General features: G+C 41.3%; 1 protein-coding gene across 2 annotated transcripts; it reads right to left on the reverse strand.

Moving 5' to 3' along the window:
* Positions 1 to 245: 245 nt before the first annotated feature.
* Positions 246 to 18415, reverse strand: LOC117378634 (voltage-dependent calcium channel gamma-4 subunit-like). 2 transcript variants are annotated; one of them, XM_033975274.2, is made up of 5 exons: positions 18196 to 18415; positions 11998 to 12252; positions 8603 to 8686; positions 3925 to 4065; positions 246 to 2534 (listed from the first exon to the last, which is right to left on the reverse strand). In XM_033975274.2, exons 1-5 carry the CDS (start codon positions 18224 to 18226, stop codon positions 1711 to 1713), a joined length of 1335 nt encoding a protein of 444 aa, XP_033831165.1. In that variant the 5' UTR covers positions 18227 to 18415; the 3' UTR covers positions 246 to 1710. The 2 variants fall into 2 exon arrangements, with proteins under 2 accessions (XP_033831165.1, XP_055081449.1); XM_055225474.1 differs by having other exon boundaries at positions 1711 to 2534; positions 11998 to 12225; positions 18193 to 18226.
* Between the last annotated feature and the right edge of the window lie 244 nt (positions 18416 to 18659).

Below are 18659 nucleotides of genomic sequence, written 5' to 3' on the forward strand. Positions count from 1 at the left end.
GCGCTAACATCAGTATGGGGAGTGCTCAAACTGAGAAATAATGAGGTTCTATAGATGGCCATTATTTAAAGTTCCAAAACTTGAGATGCCAACGCAAAAGTACTCGAGAGTATGTGCTTTAAGTATAACAAGGCATCTACGTCAGGACACAAGGACTCCCCCTGTTGGTGCGCTGAAGAGTGCCAGATTCTAAGTGAAGATAGTGAATCCAAAAGGAGTACTTATTATTAATATTTGTATTTTTTGACATTTGCACAGATACCAGTTCCATTATATTGGTTCAGCTGATAGCCTGGGCAGGTCTTTAATTTGAATGTAATAAGACAGTGGCTCAGTTGGTAAAGCGTTTGTCCACTGATCTGAAGGTTGGCAGTTTGAATCCTGCTCTTGACATACACATAATTTATAGATGTCTGAATGAGTGGGTAGTTCCTTGATGTAAAGTGCCATAAAGTTGGAAAAGCGCTATATAAAAATGTGACCATGTGACCAAAACTATTTACTGGCTGAAGTTGGCCCAGAAAATCTCACTGTTATTTATACAAAGTAGTTACTTACAGGATAAGTAACAGTTACATAACACAACTGAATCCATTTTGTAATAATTTAACTGTGTTTTGAAGTCCCTACACTGGCATCAGTTATTTTTGGGTTTACACAGAAACTTAAAGCCAAAGAATCGGTATCAGGAGTGAAAAAGCGGTATCGGTGCATTCCTAATTTCCATCAGATTACAGTTGTCATTCATCCAATCGGTACAGAAGTGGAGCTGATGTTCAGACAGGATGAAGCAGGAGACCTGGTCTGAGGGAGTTTGGCATTACTTGGCTCTATAATAGATTATAGATTACAATGGCCGCTCCACATACCACAGGCTCAAAGGACAGTCACAGTCTCCCATTGTTTATCCACACATCCCTTATAATTTGTCATTGATTAAAGCAAGTCAGTCACCAGAAACACTTACATTTTGTTGCAATATAGTCAAATAATTCACTTTACTTTTAGTCTCGGTTTAACTAGCGAAATGTCCAGTATATATATATATTATAACGCACTACTTCTGGACATTCTTGTACATGTTGAAAGCATCACATTAAGTCCTTACTATACTGAGTCTGTGTGCAGTCTGGGATAGGGCTCTACAATAGGGCTTTTCACTAGGAGCTTAAATCTTATCTCAACTACCCTATTTTCCATTAAATATTGTAGACATTTACACTACCAGCCAAACGTTTGGACACACCATCTCATTCAGTGTTGTTTTTCTCTCAGTTTTCTACATTTTATATGCACAGTGAAGACATCAGATATATGAAGCAACAAAGTTAAACAACTCTACTAAATATATATTTTTAGTATCCACTTTTATAAGCAGTTATAAAAGCAAAGGGTGGCTCATTTTTCAAAATCTAAAATCTGAAACACTTGGGTTATTTTTTATGTTTACTACGTTCCACATGTATTAATTTATATAATGAATTAATAGTTTTGATGCCTTCAGTGAGATTCTATGATGTAAATACGCATGAAAATAAAGAAGAAACATGAATAAAAAAGTGTGTCCAAACATTTGCCTGGTCGTGTAGTTCAAGTATTTGTTGTCATTAGTTCATATTGTTTACCCTCCAAATTATGGCTGCCTCTGTATCTTTCTCTCTATATATACTCTCTAGTTCCTGGTGACTGCTTTGCCCCGCCCCCTGTCCCTCACACTGGGGTGGTCTTCCTGTTTAGCGTATCCGAGTTGCTGTCGCGGTCCCGTTTGGCGGTGAGGCGGTCCAGCGTTCCCACATTGCCGCGATCACGCTCCATGGTCGCCGTGGAAACCGGGGGCTGCTGGGTCGTCCCGGAGGTTGCCGTGGACGTATTGAGCGGCGCCGTGTTCTGAGCCGCGGCCGTCGCTAGGTTAGACTTGGAATGGGAAGGCAGAGTCCCGCTGTTTATCGCTCCTCCCCCTCCTCCTCCTCCTCCTCCGCTGCCTCCAGTCGAATCTTTGGGGAAGTAGTTGTGGAGTTGGTAAAGCGTTGCCCTGTCAACCGTGCCGTAAAGCGGAGGTGCACCCAATTTGGAGTCCCGGGATAACGTATACATCGAGATATCACCTCCGCTACCTGCGCTGGAGCTGTGATGCGGATTGGGTAGAGTCGCGACTGAAAATGGCGGTGCAGACGGAGGAAGGTTGAAGGATTTCGATGCTCCGATTGGCGAATTTTCCTGGGAGCGCGGAGGATCGGTGGAGCGGGAGCTAGAGCGGGAACGCCGTCTGAACCGGTAGCTGGGAAGGCGGAGGACGGCGTGGGTCGTGCTTTTGAATAAGTCCGTGCGTGATCGGCAACGTAGTTCCTTGTTCTTCTCAATGTAAATGTTAACGGCTAAAACTCCAACCATCTCGGCCAAAATGAATGAGAGCCCACCGAAGTAGAAGGACCAGCCATATGAGTAGTGCCACTTTTTGTCCTCGTCTTTTTTAGGAGAGATGTCGCTCAGGGCAGCAGAAATGTACACGATCACGCCGATGATGTTACTCAGACCTGGAATAAAACAAAAAATGAATAAATTAACAATCCATCTTCTTCCACTTATCCAGGCTGAGTCGCGGAGGCAGCAGTCTAAGCAGGGACTCCCAGACTTCGCTCATTCAGACACTTTCTCCAGCTCTTCCAGTGGGGCCCAAAAAAGCATTCCCAGGCCAGCCGAGAGACACAGTCCCTCCAGTGTGGCCTGGGCCTCCTCCTAGTGGAACATCCCAAGTGACTGAGCTCCACACCCTATCTCTAAGGGACAACCCAGCCACCCTGCGAAGGAAACTCATTTTACCGCTTATATCCGCCACCTTGTCCTTTCGGTCATTACCCAAAGCTCAAGACCATAGGGTAAGGATAGGAATGTAGATTGACTGGTAAATGGAGAGCTTTGCCTTTTGACTGGAGGAGTTCAAGTATCTCAGTATCTCAAAATTGACCATAAATATATAAATTACATATGTAGTTTAGAGACAGCCTGAAGCCTATAGTATCCATTTATGTACAAAGATATGATGTGCTGATAGGGCAGGGTCTATTGATTGCTAAATATGACTATTCAAAATGTCTGACTCAGAGGCAAAAGCTGGATTTAGGCCAAAAACTGAGTGAGATCAGATGTGTTAAGATTTGCTTTTTAAAATGTGAACTGTGTGAGCTAAATCTTGAATTTTAATGATAAATTGATATACATGATATACAAATATATTTCTAAAATCATCCATCCTTACTTCATGCACGTTTCTATTATTGCTATTGTCTATTTCAGTGGCAAATTAAAAGAAGTTAAGTAAAGTTCTCAACGATAACAAGGTATTTATCTGTGTAAATGTCTATGTCTATCTATCTAACGAATCTATTTACCATATTTTCCGGACTATAAGTCACACTTTTTTCAGTTTGTCTGGGAGTGCGACTTATACTCAGATGCAACTTATATGTGGAATTATTAAAACACATAATTTCACATCTTCGTAATTGTCACACTGACAACTGCGCGACAACACTCTAGACTCGTACCAGTGTGACCATATTCAGTTCTGTCTATGTTTCATGTAGCTGAATAAATATAAATGTGTCATGTTAGCGTGTTGTACTGATATTCAGCCTGTTATCTGTTTTATTGTTATTATTATACGCTGCCTTTAAAGATAAAATGTCTGTTCTTGGTCTCAGATTTTGTAAAATAAATTTCCCCAAAAAATGCGACTTATAGTCCAGTGCGACTTATATATATGTTTTTTCTTCATAATTATGCATTCACTGGGTCGACTTATAGTTTGTAAAATATGGTAAGTGTTTTCTTTTCAAATCTAGATCCTATTTCAATCTCAATAAATAAATTAATAATAAATGAATAATAATCTTCAGGGAGTACATGCATCAGTCTCAGTTTTACCTGCAGCCACAAACAGGATCCCTCCTCCCAGAATGATGTTTCGTTTGCTTTTGTAAAATCCACTGGAAGCAACGCACACTCCCCCCAATAGCAGCAAGATGGCACTAAGAATGGGGAAGATACTGGACGCCCGCACCACTCCTGCACAACAAACAAATACATACATAAAATTAAGGCTGGGTAATATTGACAAAAGTGAACATCGCAGTATTCTCGATAATATGTGTGTTTAAGTATCAGACAAATGTGAAATGACTCTAATCAGGCCCGTCGACTGAAATTTTGGGGGCCTGGGGCAAGAAGACGCACATGGGCCCCCTTTAATATAAATTAAATAGAAGAGGGTCCAGTTCTATGCCCCTAAGACGCCATGGACCGGGACACTAGATCCCTTTGTCCCCCTCTGTCGACTCCTCTAACTTTACCTAATACAGAGAATAAGTTTATATCCTTATTTGCAAGTTCACACATTCTAACCAGTTCTTTTTGCAAGAATTCTATACCAAGAAATATATCCATGGGTCCAATCACTATACCAACAGTCGTACTGTTGGCATAGTGACTAAGAAAAACACTTGTATAACGCTTTTCTTGACATTCAAAGACACTTCACAAAGTTCAAGACAAAACACAATGAAAGGAGGTTCCATGATCTGAAGGTACTTTTGAACAGGTGAGTTTTCAGGGCTTTTTTGAAGATGGTGAGAGTGTGTGAGTCTCTGATGTGTTTGGGCAGGGAGTTCCAGAGGTTGGAGACAGCAGTGGAGAAGCCCTACCCCCCAGGTTTTATGTTTTAGTCCTGATGGGGAAGGAGACAGGTGTCAGAGGAGCTCAGAGTGGTATTTAGGGGCTGGGTTACGGAAGGAGGAGCTTGAATTGGATTTGCTGGTGAATGGAGACCAGTGGAGATATCTTAAAAACAACACAATATTATTTCTGTGTAGTTAATTTGTCATCTCCACATAATCCGTGACGCTGTATATTTTTTATTATTTCACTGTGGCCCGTATTTCTGAGGTGTGACATAAAGAAAGTGCCAAGTTACAGAATTAGTATCAGGAAGAATCACTGACACTTTTGTGGACGCCAGGTAGCCAGGTGGTAGTACAAGTAGTAAAGTACTGTACTTAAGTAGAATTTTTACGCATCTGTTCTTCGGCAAACAAAAATAAACACACAAAACTCAAGAAAAATTAAGACATTGATTTGTATTATTACTATGACCAAAATATGTATCGATATCACTATATTTAACACTTTAAACATTAGTGTGAAATACTTTTACTTTTTACTCTTAAAACACATTTTTAAACAGGTATGTTAATACTTTTACAAGTTGATTTTTTCATGTGATATTTTTACTTTTACTTGAGTTACTTTTTGCCTCTGTATCTGTACTTTTACTTAAGTAACACAATTGAGTACTTTACCCAACACTGGTTGATGCAGAGCAGTTTCTCCAGTACAATATTTCCCCTGAGGAGGCATCTTTATATTACAAATGTGTCGTCGTCAGTTGTGTCGTCTACGATTTACACATAAACAACAGAACAACAGCTATTTTTTCACTGGTTTAAGATCAGGCTTTAGGTTAGTTGACGTATTGGTCTGTTTCATAGCAACAAAAGTTTGTAACCCGATACATGACCTTTTTCCACGTGTAACCATGACAACCAGCGAAGACGGCAAAATAGCATATACCCATTTGACAGTTCTATAGACACTGCCTTCATTTAAATGTTCCCTGGGTCGGCCTCACCTCTCTGCTCAGCGTTCACTGCACAGTTCAAACATGATGAAGAGGATTGAAGGTGACTCTAACTCTGCTGATGCTGTGATGAGCTTTTGTACTGTCAGACACAAGGACGACTCAGGGATTCACTGAACACACAGCGAGATGTGGGTTTAGACTCTTTAGAAGCAAAAAAAAAAAAAAAAAAAAAAGAGTTTGTGAATCGATACATGCACAGTGCTGAGAAGAATGCTTTGAAAATGTATTTAGTTACAGAATAGTAAATACCCCAATTATAATGTATTTTGTGACATATTCTGTTACATGGGCCAATCAGAGTACTGTGTTCTGAATACTTAGAGTACTTTTACATCTAGTTGTATGATATTATAGAGCAAAAAAACAAGACATATTGCTGCATATCAGATTTGTGCCAGAATAAGACTATAAGACTTAAAGGGGCACACTGTAACTTTTCTGATGGAGTGGTTGTCAGCTGATTGCCTTTGTACGGATCATAGACGGTATAAAGAAGTGGACTAAGAGAGTGGGTTAATACGAACATTTTAAGACCAAAATGATGAGTCTGACAGCAGATTTAATGGAGCTGGAAGTGCACCCATGATCACTTTCTATTTAGAACATGGCGGCTAGCAGGTTAGCTATGTCCATTTATATTTACATTCTATGGTACGGATATAATATTGTTTTGCTTGGAAGTATGGCACAGTATGGCATTAAACATCTCTCAAGCAGGTGACACCACCAGGTTAGATCTGTGGGAGGGCAAGCCCACTCTGGAACATTTTTGTACAAACGTTGCCATTTTGTGCCATAAAAGTCTGTGGTGCACTTGTGTGAAAACAGAGCCCATTAAAACCCAATGATACTTTGGTGAAGAGCAGAGCACAATGGTGTTGACCTGCTCACTCCTGTACCAGCTTTAGAAACACTCCTCCTCTCCACACTCTGTCACATACTGATACAAACCTCTCACACTGAACACCAGAGACCAGAGCAGACACACAAATAGATGTTTATAAGAGGAAGAGGAACACTGAGGAACACCAGAGGAGACAGAAATGTTCACCTCTGGTACACGATATGTGTGGGTTGGTGTTTCCCTGAGCAAGACACTTTTGCCCTTTTGCTTGCAGACAGTAATGGAAAGAGTTCTGAAGAATTGTACAGAAGAAAAAGAACATTAGCCTGTGACTGATATGTGCAGCACACATCAGTCTGGGGCGACTCTCGCTGAAGGACATCGGGATGTGACAATGATCGTAGTGTTCAAACAAATACTCTATGCTGATTGGTGAAAGCGTCACAACAGCAGAATAGTTCATATTTGTGCTAAAACATGACAGAGTACGTTTATTGGTGTCACTATGTTATGTTGTTTTGGTTTGTTTGGTGCTGGCTTCTGTCCAAACCACATTGCTGCCCTGTGATTTGTGATAAACGCTTCAGCTGCTGAACCAGACGAATCCTCAAGGGTTTATGAACTTATAAAAATCGCAACAATTCTGGCAAGGTTAAAAGTTTTTTTTAAGGTAATAATTAAACAAATAATACTTTTGAAACCAATGCATAGAGGAGTATGGTGCAGTGTCACATCATAAGGGATGAATGTTACCATAGCAATTAACAAATGGAAATATGATATCTTTCTGCTTAGCCCTGCAGGGTGTTGTGATTTCATGTGAAACTCTGAGCCCTGAGCCCCTAGAATTTGATACATCCATAAACAGGAGCAGAGCAGTGGAGAGGAGCGCGGCCCACAGCCTTCTGTCCTCTGAACAAACACTGTTCAACTGAGACGGCTCAGAGCATGGGGGCTATATTAAGGCTGATTTAATATTCCCTTATTTAGGGGTTTCAGCTTCCTGTTCACAGGTAATATTCTAAGGACTTTTACCCATTCAAAAGATATAATATTTTGTTTTTAATTGGTTATTGCCATGGCAATGATGATGGATTTGTATCACTCTGAAACCCATGGATTGGGTAACCATAGACTGTATATATAAATGGACATAGCTAACATGTTAGCCGGCACATTCCACTCGTCATTTTGGTCTTAAAATGTTTGTATTAACCCGCTCTATATAATCCTGGTGTTTTTATTTCACTATTGTGTCCATAAATGATTGATATGAACCTTAATAAGACAGACAAATCATGCACCTTCTTTCCCTGAGGTTGCTCCCACTATCGTTAGCGACAGGTTTGACTGATGGCGTTGTTAAGTGCTACTGGATTAATATGCAGTGGCTAATATTAAATCCATTAATAATAGTAGCTCTTATTATTTAAAACACTAGTTGACCTACTGAGTAAAATTGGCCTTCGTTTCCCTCTCAAATCAAAACGGTAGGATATGAATGAAACCCAGTTATGTTTTTTACTTGGTTACATAAAAGCTGCCACGTAATAATTCACAATCAAATAAAAATATGTATCTTTATTATGTAAGAGTCTTCAGTGGAGCTGCTTTTGTGATGTATTTGTAATAGGCAGACAGCCAGCTTCTGTGAGTGAGTCCAGCCCACGCTGCTATGACCAAGTCCTCTCACACTCAGCCAGAAAAGACACTCTAGATACAGTTTACAGAGGGAGTGCAGACCGATTAGCGGAACAGCAAAACAGATCATGCCAGACTACAATATCTGGTCCATTATCTGGGTTTAAAGGTGCACTGTGTAACTTTTTCTGTATTTTTTATTCAGTTGCAGATGTTTTTATTGCTAAAGGATACATAAGTTACTCATTATCTGTTTGAGATTGCCTCCACAAACTTATGATTTATGGTACGTTTTTGTTTTATCCTCCTTCAAGCTTTACATCAAGTGTGGGGGCTTCGTAGGCCTCAAACCGCAAACCTTTTGGATCAGTGGACAAACACTCTACCAACTGAGCCACTGCCGCCCTCTGCGTGTGACTTACGGAGCAGGTATTCGGCTGCGTCCTGGTCGTAGTCTGCGTCTTCGGGGAAATGGTTGATCTGTGAGCAGACACCACGCTTCTGACCTGCAGAAACACAAGAGGAGAGGGTTAAGTCAGTAAAGTAACGTATATTTACAGTTACTTTAAACAGAAACACTAAAATGTGAACAAAGCATGATGAAATAAGATGATAAAAACCATCAACAGTGAAGGAAATTCTGAATTCAGTCCCAGTTTTGTTGTTGTCCTTGTGCAAGTGTTGACCTTTCTGCAGCCATCCCTCCACCATCTTACTGTAAGTCGCCGCTCCACAGATCTGACCTGTTACATGAGCTGATGATGTCCCCTCTTTGTCTCCACGGAGAGACTGTAAGTATGTGGAAAGCCAAACTGCAGAACTTTCGAGTCAAAGCCATTACGTGTTATTTGAGACGAGCAGGTGACAAACACTCCATAAATGACATTCCAGCGGTTTCCATAGTAACTGAGTATTAATCTGGACTAAAGCCTGAATAGAGATTTTTGCGTCTGATTAAAGATGTTAATTTGTATCGGTTGAGTGTGCTGGCATGCAAACTCGCCTACACTATTCCTTTAGAAACAACCCCAAAAATCTATGGCAGTGTATTAAAAAGCACTGCAGTCCCTTTTGTCCGCATGCTAATTCTGACTCATTTATTGTTTATGCCAGAGCCAGGAGACCACTCAGACCATCAGTAAAAAATAAAAAAATACAATGAGGAAATATATTGGGTGAGTCACAGTATAACTCGCCCTGACCTCTGATTACAGGTGGGATCAGGCTGTTTCTAGGGGTTTAATCATGAGCTCGAAATACAGACAGACGAGCAGTGATGGAACACAACTAAGTCAAAGTAGTAAAGTACTGCACTCAAGTATAATTTTAGGTATCTGTATATGTGTTACTTAAGTTTTAAAGTGGATATGTTTTACTTTTACTGCACTACATTTGAGAGCAGGCATCTGTACTTTCTACTCCACTACTCCACCTGCTGAAAAGGCTTTTAACACGTTCATAATTTGATCAAACAAAAATATACAAATAAAAACAGATCGATTCAATTGTTTCTATTGAACACAATTTAGCACAAATCTTTATCAAAAGCATTACATTTGAAGATTCATTAGACCTCAAAACCTGCGCGAAATACTTTCACTTTTTACTCTTTAAGTACATTTTTAAACCGTTACTTTAATACTTTTTATTAGTAGAGTTTTTCATGTGATACTTTTACGTAAGGAACAGAATTGAATACTTCTTCCACCACTGCAAACTAGACCTGCTCCGATGACCCATTTTAAAGCAGAGTAGTTCAATTTTCGGATAAAACTTTTCAAACCTCAATCTCTCACATGCTGTTTTATTAAATCAGTCCTATTGTTCTTGTGTCTCTACAGCTCTAGTCTCTGACACTCGTGGATCATTATGTAATAATTTGCATATTTTAAATCACAATATTCATCTAAAACGACTTAATAAAAGAAACATGTCTGCTGATTTCCGTGTTAGAAAACTGCGTTGCCCAATGGGAGCTGACGTTGCCATAAACCTCATCACAACAATGCTGTCAGCGCCCCCTATGGACAGCTGCACATCACACTACCGAGCAGCCCATTTTTTTCCATTTGTACCAAAATGACTACGCGATCATCGATTAAGAAACAATATGGTGTCTGAAAAATAAGTGATTAAAGGTTGTTCAAAGATTCACACATTAAGAGGGTAAATGAGAAGAAAAACAACTGTAACCTGGTTAAAAGCTTGAAAAGTAGATTTGCAGAATAGGTCTGATTTAAGATACAACAGTTCTGTAATCTCTGTAAACCAAAATCACATCAGTATTAAACCAAAATTAAATACTCATTATTTTTCATATATTGATCAATGAGTGGATAATGTGACAGGTCTTTCATTCGTATCAGCTTCCGATTTATTCCTTCCTGTTCCTGTTCCTTTTCACTATTCAAAAGATAAAATGATTTGTTTGGAATAGTAAATTGCTATGGCAACAATTCTCATTTTCCTCTTAAACCCATGGACAGGTTCATGTTGGCTCAATGGTAGAGCATTCTATAATGTGTAAGTGGGTCACTCATACTGAGCTTAGACATGACAGGAGCAGTGTCCAGAGGAGCCAGAGGAGCCAGACAAGCCCAGAGGAGCCAGAGGAGCCAAATGAGCCAGAGGAGACCAGAGAAGCAAGAGGAGCCCAAAGGAGCCAGAGGAGCCCAAAGGAGCCAGAGGAGCCCAGAGGAGCCAGAGGAGCCAGGGGAGGTCAGAGAAGCCAAAGGAACCCAAAGGAGCACAGAGGAGCCAAAGGAGCCAGACGAGCCCAGAGAAGCAAGAGGAACCCAAAGGAGCCAGAGGAGCCCAAAGGAGCTAGGGGAGCCAGAGGAGCCAGGGGAGGTCAGAGGAGCCAAAGGAGCCCAAAGGAGCCAGAGGAGCCCAGAAGAGCCAGAGGAGCCCAGAGAAGCAAGAGGAGCCCAGCGGAGGCAAAGGAGCCAGAGGAGCCCAGAGGAGCTAGGGGAGCTAGAGGAGCCAGAGGAGCCAGAGGAGCCAGAGGAGCCAGAGGACCCAGGGGAGGTCAGAGGAGCCAAAGGAGCCCAAAAGAGCCAGAGGAGCCAAAGGAGCCCAAAAGAGCCAGAGGAGCCAAAGGAGCCCAGAGGAGCCAGGGGAGCCAGAGAGGTCAGGGGAAGAGCAGAGGTCACAGGAGCCAAAGGAGCCAGAGGAGGCTAGAGGAGCCAGAGAAGGCCAGAGGAGCGAGGGGAGCCAGGGAAGGCAGAGGAAGAGCAAAGGAGGCCAAAGAAGCCAGAGCAGCCAGGGAAGGGCAGATGAGCCAGAAGAGCCATAGGAGCCAGAGGAGACAGAGGAACTCAGAGGAGCCCAGAGGAGCCCAGAGGAGCCAGAGAAGGTCAGAGGAGAGCAGTGAGTAACACGACCCCTCTTTGTGTTGGATGTGCTTTCACTGATTTAAATGACCTCCAAAAGACACAGAGCTCTGAATGTGAAGGGAAACGTGGCTTATGTTTACTTATTTTAAGTTAATCAACACAGGTTATTATGCCAGATGCCCTTCCAATCAAAATTGACCCACATGTGACAGGAATTAGCAATGTACATGGTAGTGGTCATATATTACATAAGCTTTTCTACTTTCTAGACACTTTGCTGAACAAATATGATGTTGACAGTTTTTCAAGTTTTCCAAGGATCAGCAGGAGTACACTCCGATACTAAATCTGTGTGAAAGTACACTCTAAAAGAACAATGTCCTGTCACCTTTTCTCATGGAATTAAGTTAAATGAATGTAAAATAGATCATCTTACATTGAAATTAATAGTTTTTTGTCCACCCAGTACCTCAGTCACTTACCCTCCAGACAGCAGATCCTCCAGAGCCCAGAGTGTGTGAGGGCCCCGGGGTCCTTCTTGTCCTTGTTGGAGTTGGAGTCATCCTGGGAGGAGTTTGCAGTGCTGTTGCAGATGAAGGCGCGCGCGTACAGCCAGTAGTCCGTTCCTATGGCGACGGTCATGAGGGAGAAGGCGGCGAAGGCTCCCATGGTGGTCAGCAGCACCTGGATCCCACGCTCGCACCAGACCAGCGCCGGGCGAGGCAGGAAGCTGAGGTCTGAAACAGGTACGAGCACAGGTGTTTGAGGACTTTACAATACTCTACAGGAACTTAGCAGTATTGATAATAATACTCTGCAGCTGATGTCATCAACTTTCCCTGGGGGTGTGATGCTAACTGGAGGCACTGCTCTGTTTGAAGCTCTTACTCAAATTAGACTTTATTCTGAGCTTTATTTTAGTTGGAACTACAATAGGTGAGCTGATTTGTGCTGTTAAACAAATCTGTCATGCATAAAGTTACAGTCACGAGCTAACTAGCATTAGCCAATAGTTTTTCAGTCAGTCACTCTCACCTTGTTGCTGAAAATCAAACTCGTAAACAGGACCATGAATGCTCAGATTGATCACACACTCCTGTAAATGTCCTGTTTAAAACCATTCTGTATTTTTTCTTGAGTTTTCCTAAAACTTTTTGACAGTGTCACCATGGTAACTGCTGAACATTCCACCATAGATTTAAATGCTGTACACCCCCAGCGAGATGGAGACAAGCAGGTCGCACAACCAAAACTGTCCACTGTGTACAGAAAGAATATTTCATTTAATCCTTCCTCCAGAGTTCTATGTGACAGAGTAACTACAAAGGCTGTTTCCCTCAATTTTAGGCAAATGTTGATTCAGATGTAGTTTACTCAAATACTAAAAAAGATCCAGAATCCCCTCTGTGTGTGTTTTAGTATCTAATATGGCAACATAAAGAAGCAAGAAATTTAAACCAGGCTCTTTTCATCCATATCCCAAAAATGGTCCATATTGTTTTTAGAAATAAAATTTGTTATTTTTTATATGAAAACCTCACGCGGTTGTAATACATTTTTTTGTAATACATTTGTAATACATTTTTTTCTTATATTTATGTGAGTGATATCTCTAAATGTAAGATTAGTTCCTATTCACCTGCAGAGCCTCTTTAATAAAAACATTTGGAGGCTGGAGTTTTTGGCAGCTGCAGACGAAACAAATGGCTCAGACCTGCTGCAGGAACAGACTGAAGTCAAACTGAACTGAGGACAAACACTCAGCTGCTTTACACTTTAATACTTTTGTTTTTGTGATTGTGATTAAATAAATGTCCTTTACAGGTTCATGTATGTGTCATTTGATAAAAAAGTGGTACAAACTCACATTCCTCCAACTATAACCAATATCTACCAACAAGGACAATGTACAAGTCAGGTCTGTGGAGAGGCGAGCCTCTCCACCTGACTGTAAGGATAAATTATTTATGAGCAATAAAAACACAATGAAATAATACTTTTATTTACGTATATTTATTCACTTTTACAAATGTTACACAGTGTGCCTCTAACTTAACTTTACTTGCGCATACACCACTTCAGAATTAGGACTAGACCAGGACTAGACCAGGTCTAAACCAGGTCTAAACCAGGACAAGACCAGGACTAGACCAGGACTAAACCAAACTAGAGCTGCACTAAACCAGGACCAAACCAAGTCCACATCAGGTCATCCTCATGTTTAAGTTTTCAGTCTGCTCTCGTCCCTAGACAATGCTATCAGAAGGCACTGCAATGACAATCAAGATTAAGAGTGTAGTTTTCTCCCTGAGGCATAAACAAAGGTAAAACCACTGCCTTGAATCTGAATGTGAGACGTTCAACTCAGGTTTGAGTGCAGACAAATACACGAGCAGTCAGAAGCTTGGATACACCCTCTCACACCATTTTTTACTACATTGTAGGGAGTATTATACCTCTGATGATGTAGGACTGAGCTGGCAGTGAGTGCATAGATACAGCACCAAAATTACATTGGAAACTTAATGTTTTCACCAAAAGGAACTTTTAATAGTTCCAATAAGGAAATCTTAAAATTTAACCTAAAGTTACCAAATTATTTGAAATGTCTAAACTGGAAGCATAAGCACTGGACTGCACTAGACTGGAATGCCTGGACACATCTGCAGCCTCCCTGGTTTAGTCCTGGTTTAGTCCTGGTTTAGTCCTGGTTTAGTCCTGGTGTAGTCCATAGAAGTGGATCTCTCTTTCACTGTGGTTCCAGGTGCCGTACTGTGGAACATTCCAAGTAGTATTGTCAGTGCTCATTAAGGCCTTATATAGAACACCTGTAACAAACACACCTCTAAAGCCTGTCTCTCTCTCTCTTTCTATACCTTCCGTCCAATTATGTCTGCATTATCCTCCGCAGCTCCCCTCTCTCAGGTCGGACAAGGGGTCAGAGTTCGTTATTTCCAGGCCCCCGTTGCCGTGGTGACGCGCCAACCAACGATCCGAGCGGTATTTTACAAGGCCTCAAAGGGACCGCTGTAGTTTGCATTATAACCTGCAGTTTGCGTCACTACATCTGTTTTATTTTCTTATTTTCTAGCCATGGCTCAAAGGGTTAACTCAGCCCACGTATGTTCTCAGCTCCTCTCTCCTCAAGCACTCTGCAGGAAATCGATGTCCCTATTTTTGTATTGGCGCATAGGAACAAACAAGAAGACGTTTTACTCGCATTTAGGCTGATAATACACACAAAAGCAGACGAGACAGTTCTAAAGCAATGCCACGACATAACTGCAACTTAATAAAGCCGTAATAAAGCATGAACAAAGACTTAATAATAATAAAGAACTAACAGGTTTTTAAAGAGCTCATATTACACTGTTTTCTAATTTGTCTTCTAATGTTGTTTCCTCATCACAAACAGACCTGGAGTTGTGTTTTGTTTCATTCACAAATTCTTAACACACAAACCCTGTTCTTCTTTCAAACAGAAAACACTGTTCCACCTTGTGATGTCATCATGTAGCAATACAGGAAGTGCTTCAATGTGTTTTTAAACTCCATACACCTTCACTAGAATCATTTGGATGAGTTTAGCTTTAGAACTGCCAATCTCTACTGAATTAAAAACGAGCTGTTAAAATGAAAACTACCACTTCATGACATCACAAGGTGGAACAGAGCATTTTGAGCTTTGGAGATGTAGACAGACTAATAATAAAGTGTTACTCAAATATGTGTGAATGAAACAAAACACAACTCCAGGTCTGTTTTTGAGGAGAGAAGAGCATCATCATTATTATTATTATTACATGACTTAAAGCTCACAAGAGTCAGTTTTGTGTAATATAGGAGCTTTAAGTATGATTCAGATTTAATTAAAGGAGTTAGCGCTGAGTAGTTATCTAAGTGTAAATCATTCTTAATGAGCAGTTTGTTTGTTATAAATGAATTCTTTGTTCATGCTGAAGCTCTAATTGTTATAATGTGATTTGATCATTTACCCCTGATGCATTTTCTCTCACAACAGCAATACTTGAAACGTGTGTGAATACAGTTTGAACCGGTGACTATTCCCTTGGAGGGTAAATGATCAGCCCACTGCACCACAGTTACTTTACATGTATAAATGTGAAATAGGACGTGTTCTTATTTAAAGGTGAGACAACTTTTGGATAATATAATTTTCAATCTTTAGGCAAATTGGCTCCAGCTTCCCAGTGAAACACAGTCTGTCTGTCTAAGAAATGTTTAAAGTGCACTGCGTAACTTTCCTGGGGTCATGCACTCTCAGTGGAGATGCTATGGCTTTGCCTGAAATGTTACAGCAGAAATGTTTCAATTCAATAACATTCAGGTTTATGTATATAGCACATTTAAACCAGCTTAAGATGACCTAAGTGCTTCACATGAGAAAAAGAAAGAAAAAAAAGAAAATAAAAATAAATACATAAATAAATAAGTAAATACACTTAGCTATCTCTATGTAAACAAGCCGCAGTTGCCACCATGACAAATTACAAATCAGATCTGTAGAGAGGTGACCTTTCTCACTCACAATCAGAATACATATTTTTCAAGGTATGTTTGAGCACTATACCCAATGTTAAATACATGCTAGATAGATAAGTTATGTAATGTCATAGTGTGAAATGTTCCAGGCAACATCGCCATAGAGACAAGCAAGGGACAAACTCAACACCAGAAAAGTTACATAGTGCACCTTTAACCATTTGGTACCAATCAAAATGTTTTCATTGAACCAACACAAAGACTGAACAGATATTGCAACTGTGAGCTTCTGTAGTGAGTGTTTCAAATACTTCTGGATACGTTTTGGTGTAAACAAAGAAACACGGGGCAGAGGAAACAAGATTAAGACAAAACAAATGTGGGGATAATTTATTTGTGAGAGATGATGCTGCACATGTCTCCAGCACTAGGCCCAATACAACAAGCTACTGATGGAAAGAGTCACAGTGTACTTTTCACATTTGGATTCATCATAAAGAATTCTACAAATCTATGTTTACCATCTCTCCTCTGTATCACTGTCCCTCCTCTGTACCTCTGTCCCTCCTCTGTACCTCTGTCCCTCCTCTGTACCACTGTCCCTCCTCTGTACCCCTGTCCCTCCTCTGGTACCTCTGTCCCTCCTCTGGTACCTCTGTCCCTCCTCTGTACCTCTGTCCCTCCTCTGTACCTCTGTCCCTCCTCTGTACCTCTGTCCCTCCTCTGTACCACTGTCCCTCCTCTGTACCTCTGTCCCTCCTCTGTACCTCTGTCCCTCCTCTGTACCACTGTCCCTCCTCTGTACCTCTGTCCCTCCTCTGTACCTCTGTCCCTCCTCTGGTACCTCTGCCCCTCCTCTGTACCACTGTCCCTCCTCTGCACCAGTGTCCCTCCTCTGTACCTCTGTCCCTCTGTCCCTCCTCTGGTACCTCTGTCCCTCCTCTGTACCTCTGTCCCTCCTCTGTACCACTGTCCATCCTCTGTACCACTGTCCCTCCTCTGGTACCTCTGTCCCTCCTCTGCACCAGTGTCCCTCCTCTGCACCAGTGTCCCTCCTCTGTACCACTGTCCCTCCTCTGTACCACTGTCCCTCCTCTGTACCTCTGTCCCTCCTCTGTACCACTGTCCATCCTCTGTACCACTGTCCCTCCTCTGGTACCTCTGTCCCTCCTCTGCACCAGTGTCCCTCCTCTGCACCAGTGTCCCTCCTCTGCACCACTGTCCCTCCTCTGTACCACTGTCCCTCCTCTTTACCATATTTACTCTCCCTCCTCTGCACCACATCCTTCCTCTGTACCACATACTCACTCTCCCTCCACTGATTTATTCTATATTAATTCAGACAACATAAACTCGTAGTTACACGGTTTGCCACGTATATTTAAAAATATATCTTACCTAAAATATCCCAGAGTATCTCATTAAACACATTTACCATGCATTTATTTAATTACAGCCAAAACACACTATTTTATGTGAGTGGCCTCTCCATAGATCTGACCTGTAACACGGCACCAACAGCTCATTTGCATAGAGATACAGCTTTAATGTCAGGCAAACAAGATCTCCATGGACCATTAAGTCATATTGCTCAGTTTTAGACATAGGAATACGAATTTATATGAGATAATATTGACTAAGACTCAAACAGTGAATTACATTAGATACAATAACTGTGATGTTTAGCAAATTATAAACATTTTCCAAATCTGTACAGTAAGTTTCATATCGTCTGCAGGTTTACAGCATGTATTAGCAGTGGTCTAGTCCCTTGCATTGCCACAAAATGGAGAAAGCTTTATATAATCCCACAATATCTTAATTATTATAAACCAATGCATATGTTTTATCTTATGTTTACAGATAATATCCCCAGATTAGCCACGCTCCTAATCCAGCCCCGGAATCAATACCGTGCAGACATCCAGCCTATAGACTTTTAACTGTCAAAGTCAATGCAGTTTGCCACAGCGGCGTTTCCCTTCACCTGAACGAGACGAGATACCCGAGCACATAAACACTGACTGACATCTCAAACTGGTCTCTGGGGGTAGCAACAGCTGTGTACTTTTCAAATGTTCAAATCCTCCATGTTTGGAATGAAAAAGCGTTGCAAAACTGAGCAAAAATTTCACTACAAAATCCAAATTCACGTGTGTAGTTGTCTTTAGGCTTACCTGGAGGGGCATTCCTGCTTTTTGAATCCATCGTCTCTCCATGCAACACCAATCCTCTAATTTTCGTCTCCTTCCTTTGCTTCCTTGCGTTGCTTCCTCGGTTCGTTTCCTTCTCGTCTCCTCCGTACTTGTTGTCCTCCGCTCTTTCAGTAGATAGTCATTTGTCAGTGTTTCTTTGATTCTTTTTGCGTTCCCCTTTGCCTTCCTTCCTTCTTCTTCTTCTGCTCCTCAGCGACGTGACAGAGAACGATGGGATGCCTGTGCTCTGGAGTGATGTCACTAAGGAAAAAATACAAATGAATAATCAATACATTGTCCAGAAATCTCCCCAAAAAATCTTTAAAAATTCCAATCTGGCTTCGGAGTTTGGGAATTCTGCTGTAGTGTAAGTGTTAGGGAGGGCAGTAGTAGGCAGGTTGGTTGGTTGGTTGGAAAATAAGAGGATAGGAGATGGGAGACGGAGT

Source organism: Periophthalmus magnuspinnatus, chromosome 11 (assembly GCF_009829125.3).
Source record: "Periophthalmus magnuspinnatus isolate fPerMag1 chromosome 11, fPerMag1.2.pri, whole genome shotgun sequence".
Lineage (NCBI taxonomy): Eukaryota > Metazoa > Chordata > Actinopteri > Gobiiformes > Gobiidae > Periophthalmus > Periophthalmus magnuspinnatus.

Coding starts and splice junctions, on each gene's coding strand:
- LOC117378634 (XM_033975274.2), bottom strand. CDS start 18,226: ATGGATTCAAAAAGCAGGAATGCCCCTCCAG. Junction 4,066..8,602: donor CGCAGCCGAATACCTGCTCC/GTAAGTCACACG, acceptor TTTGTTGTGCAG/GAGTGGTGCGGGCGTCCAGT. Junction 2,535..3,924: donor GATCCTGTTTGTGGCTGCAG/GTAAAACTGAGA, acceptor GTTTTATTCCAG/GTCTGAGTAACATCATCGGC.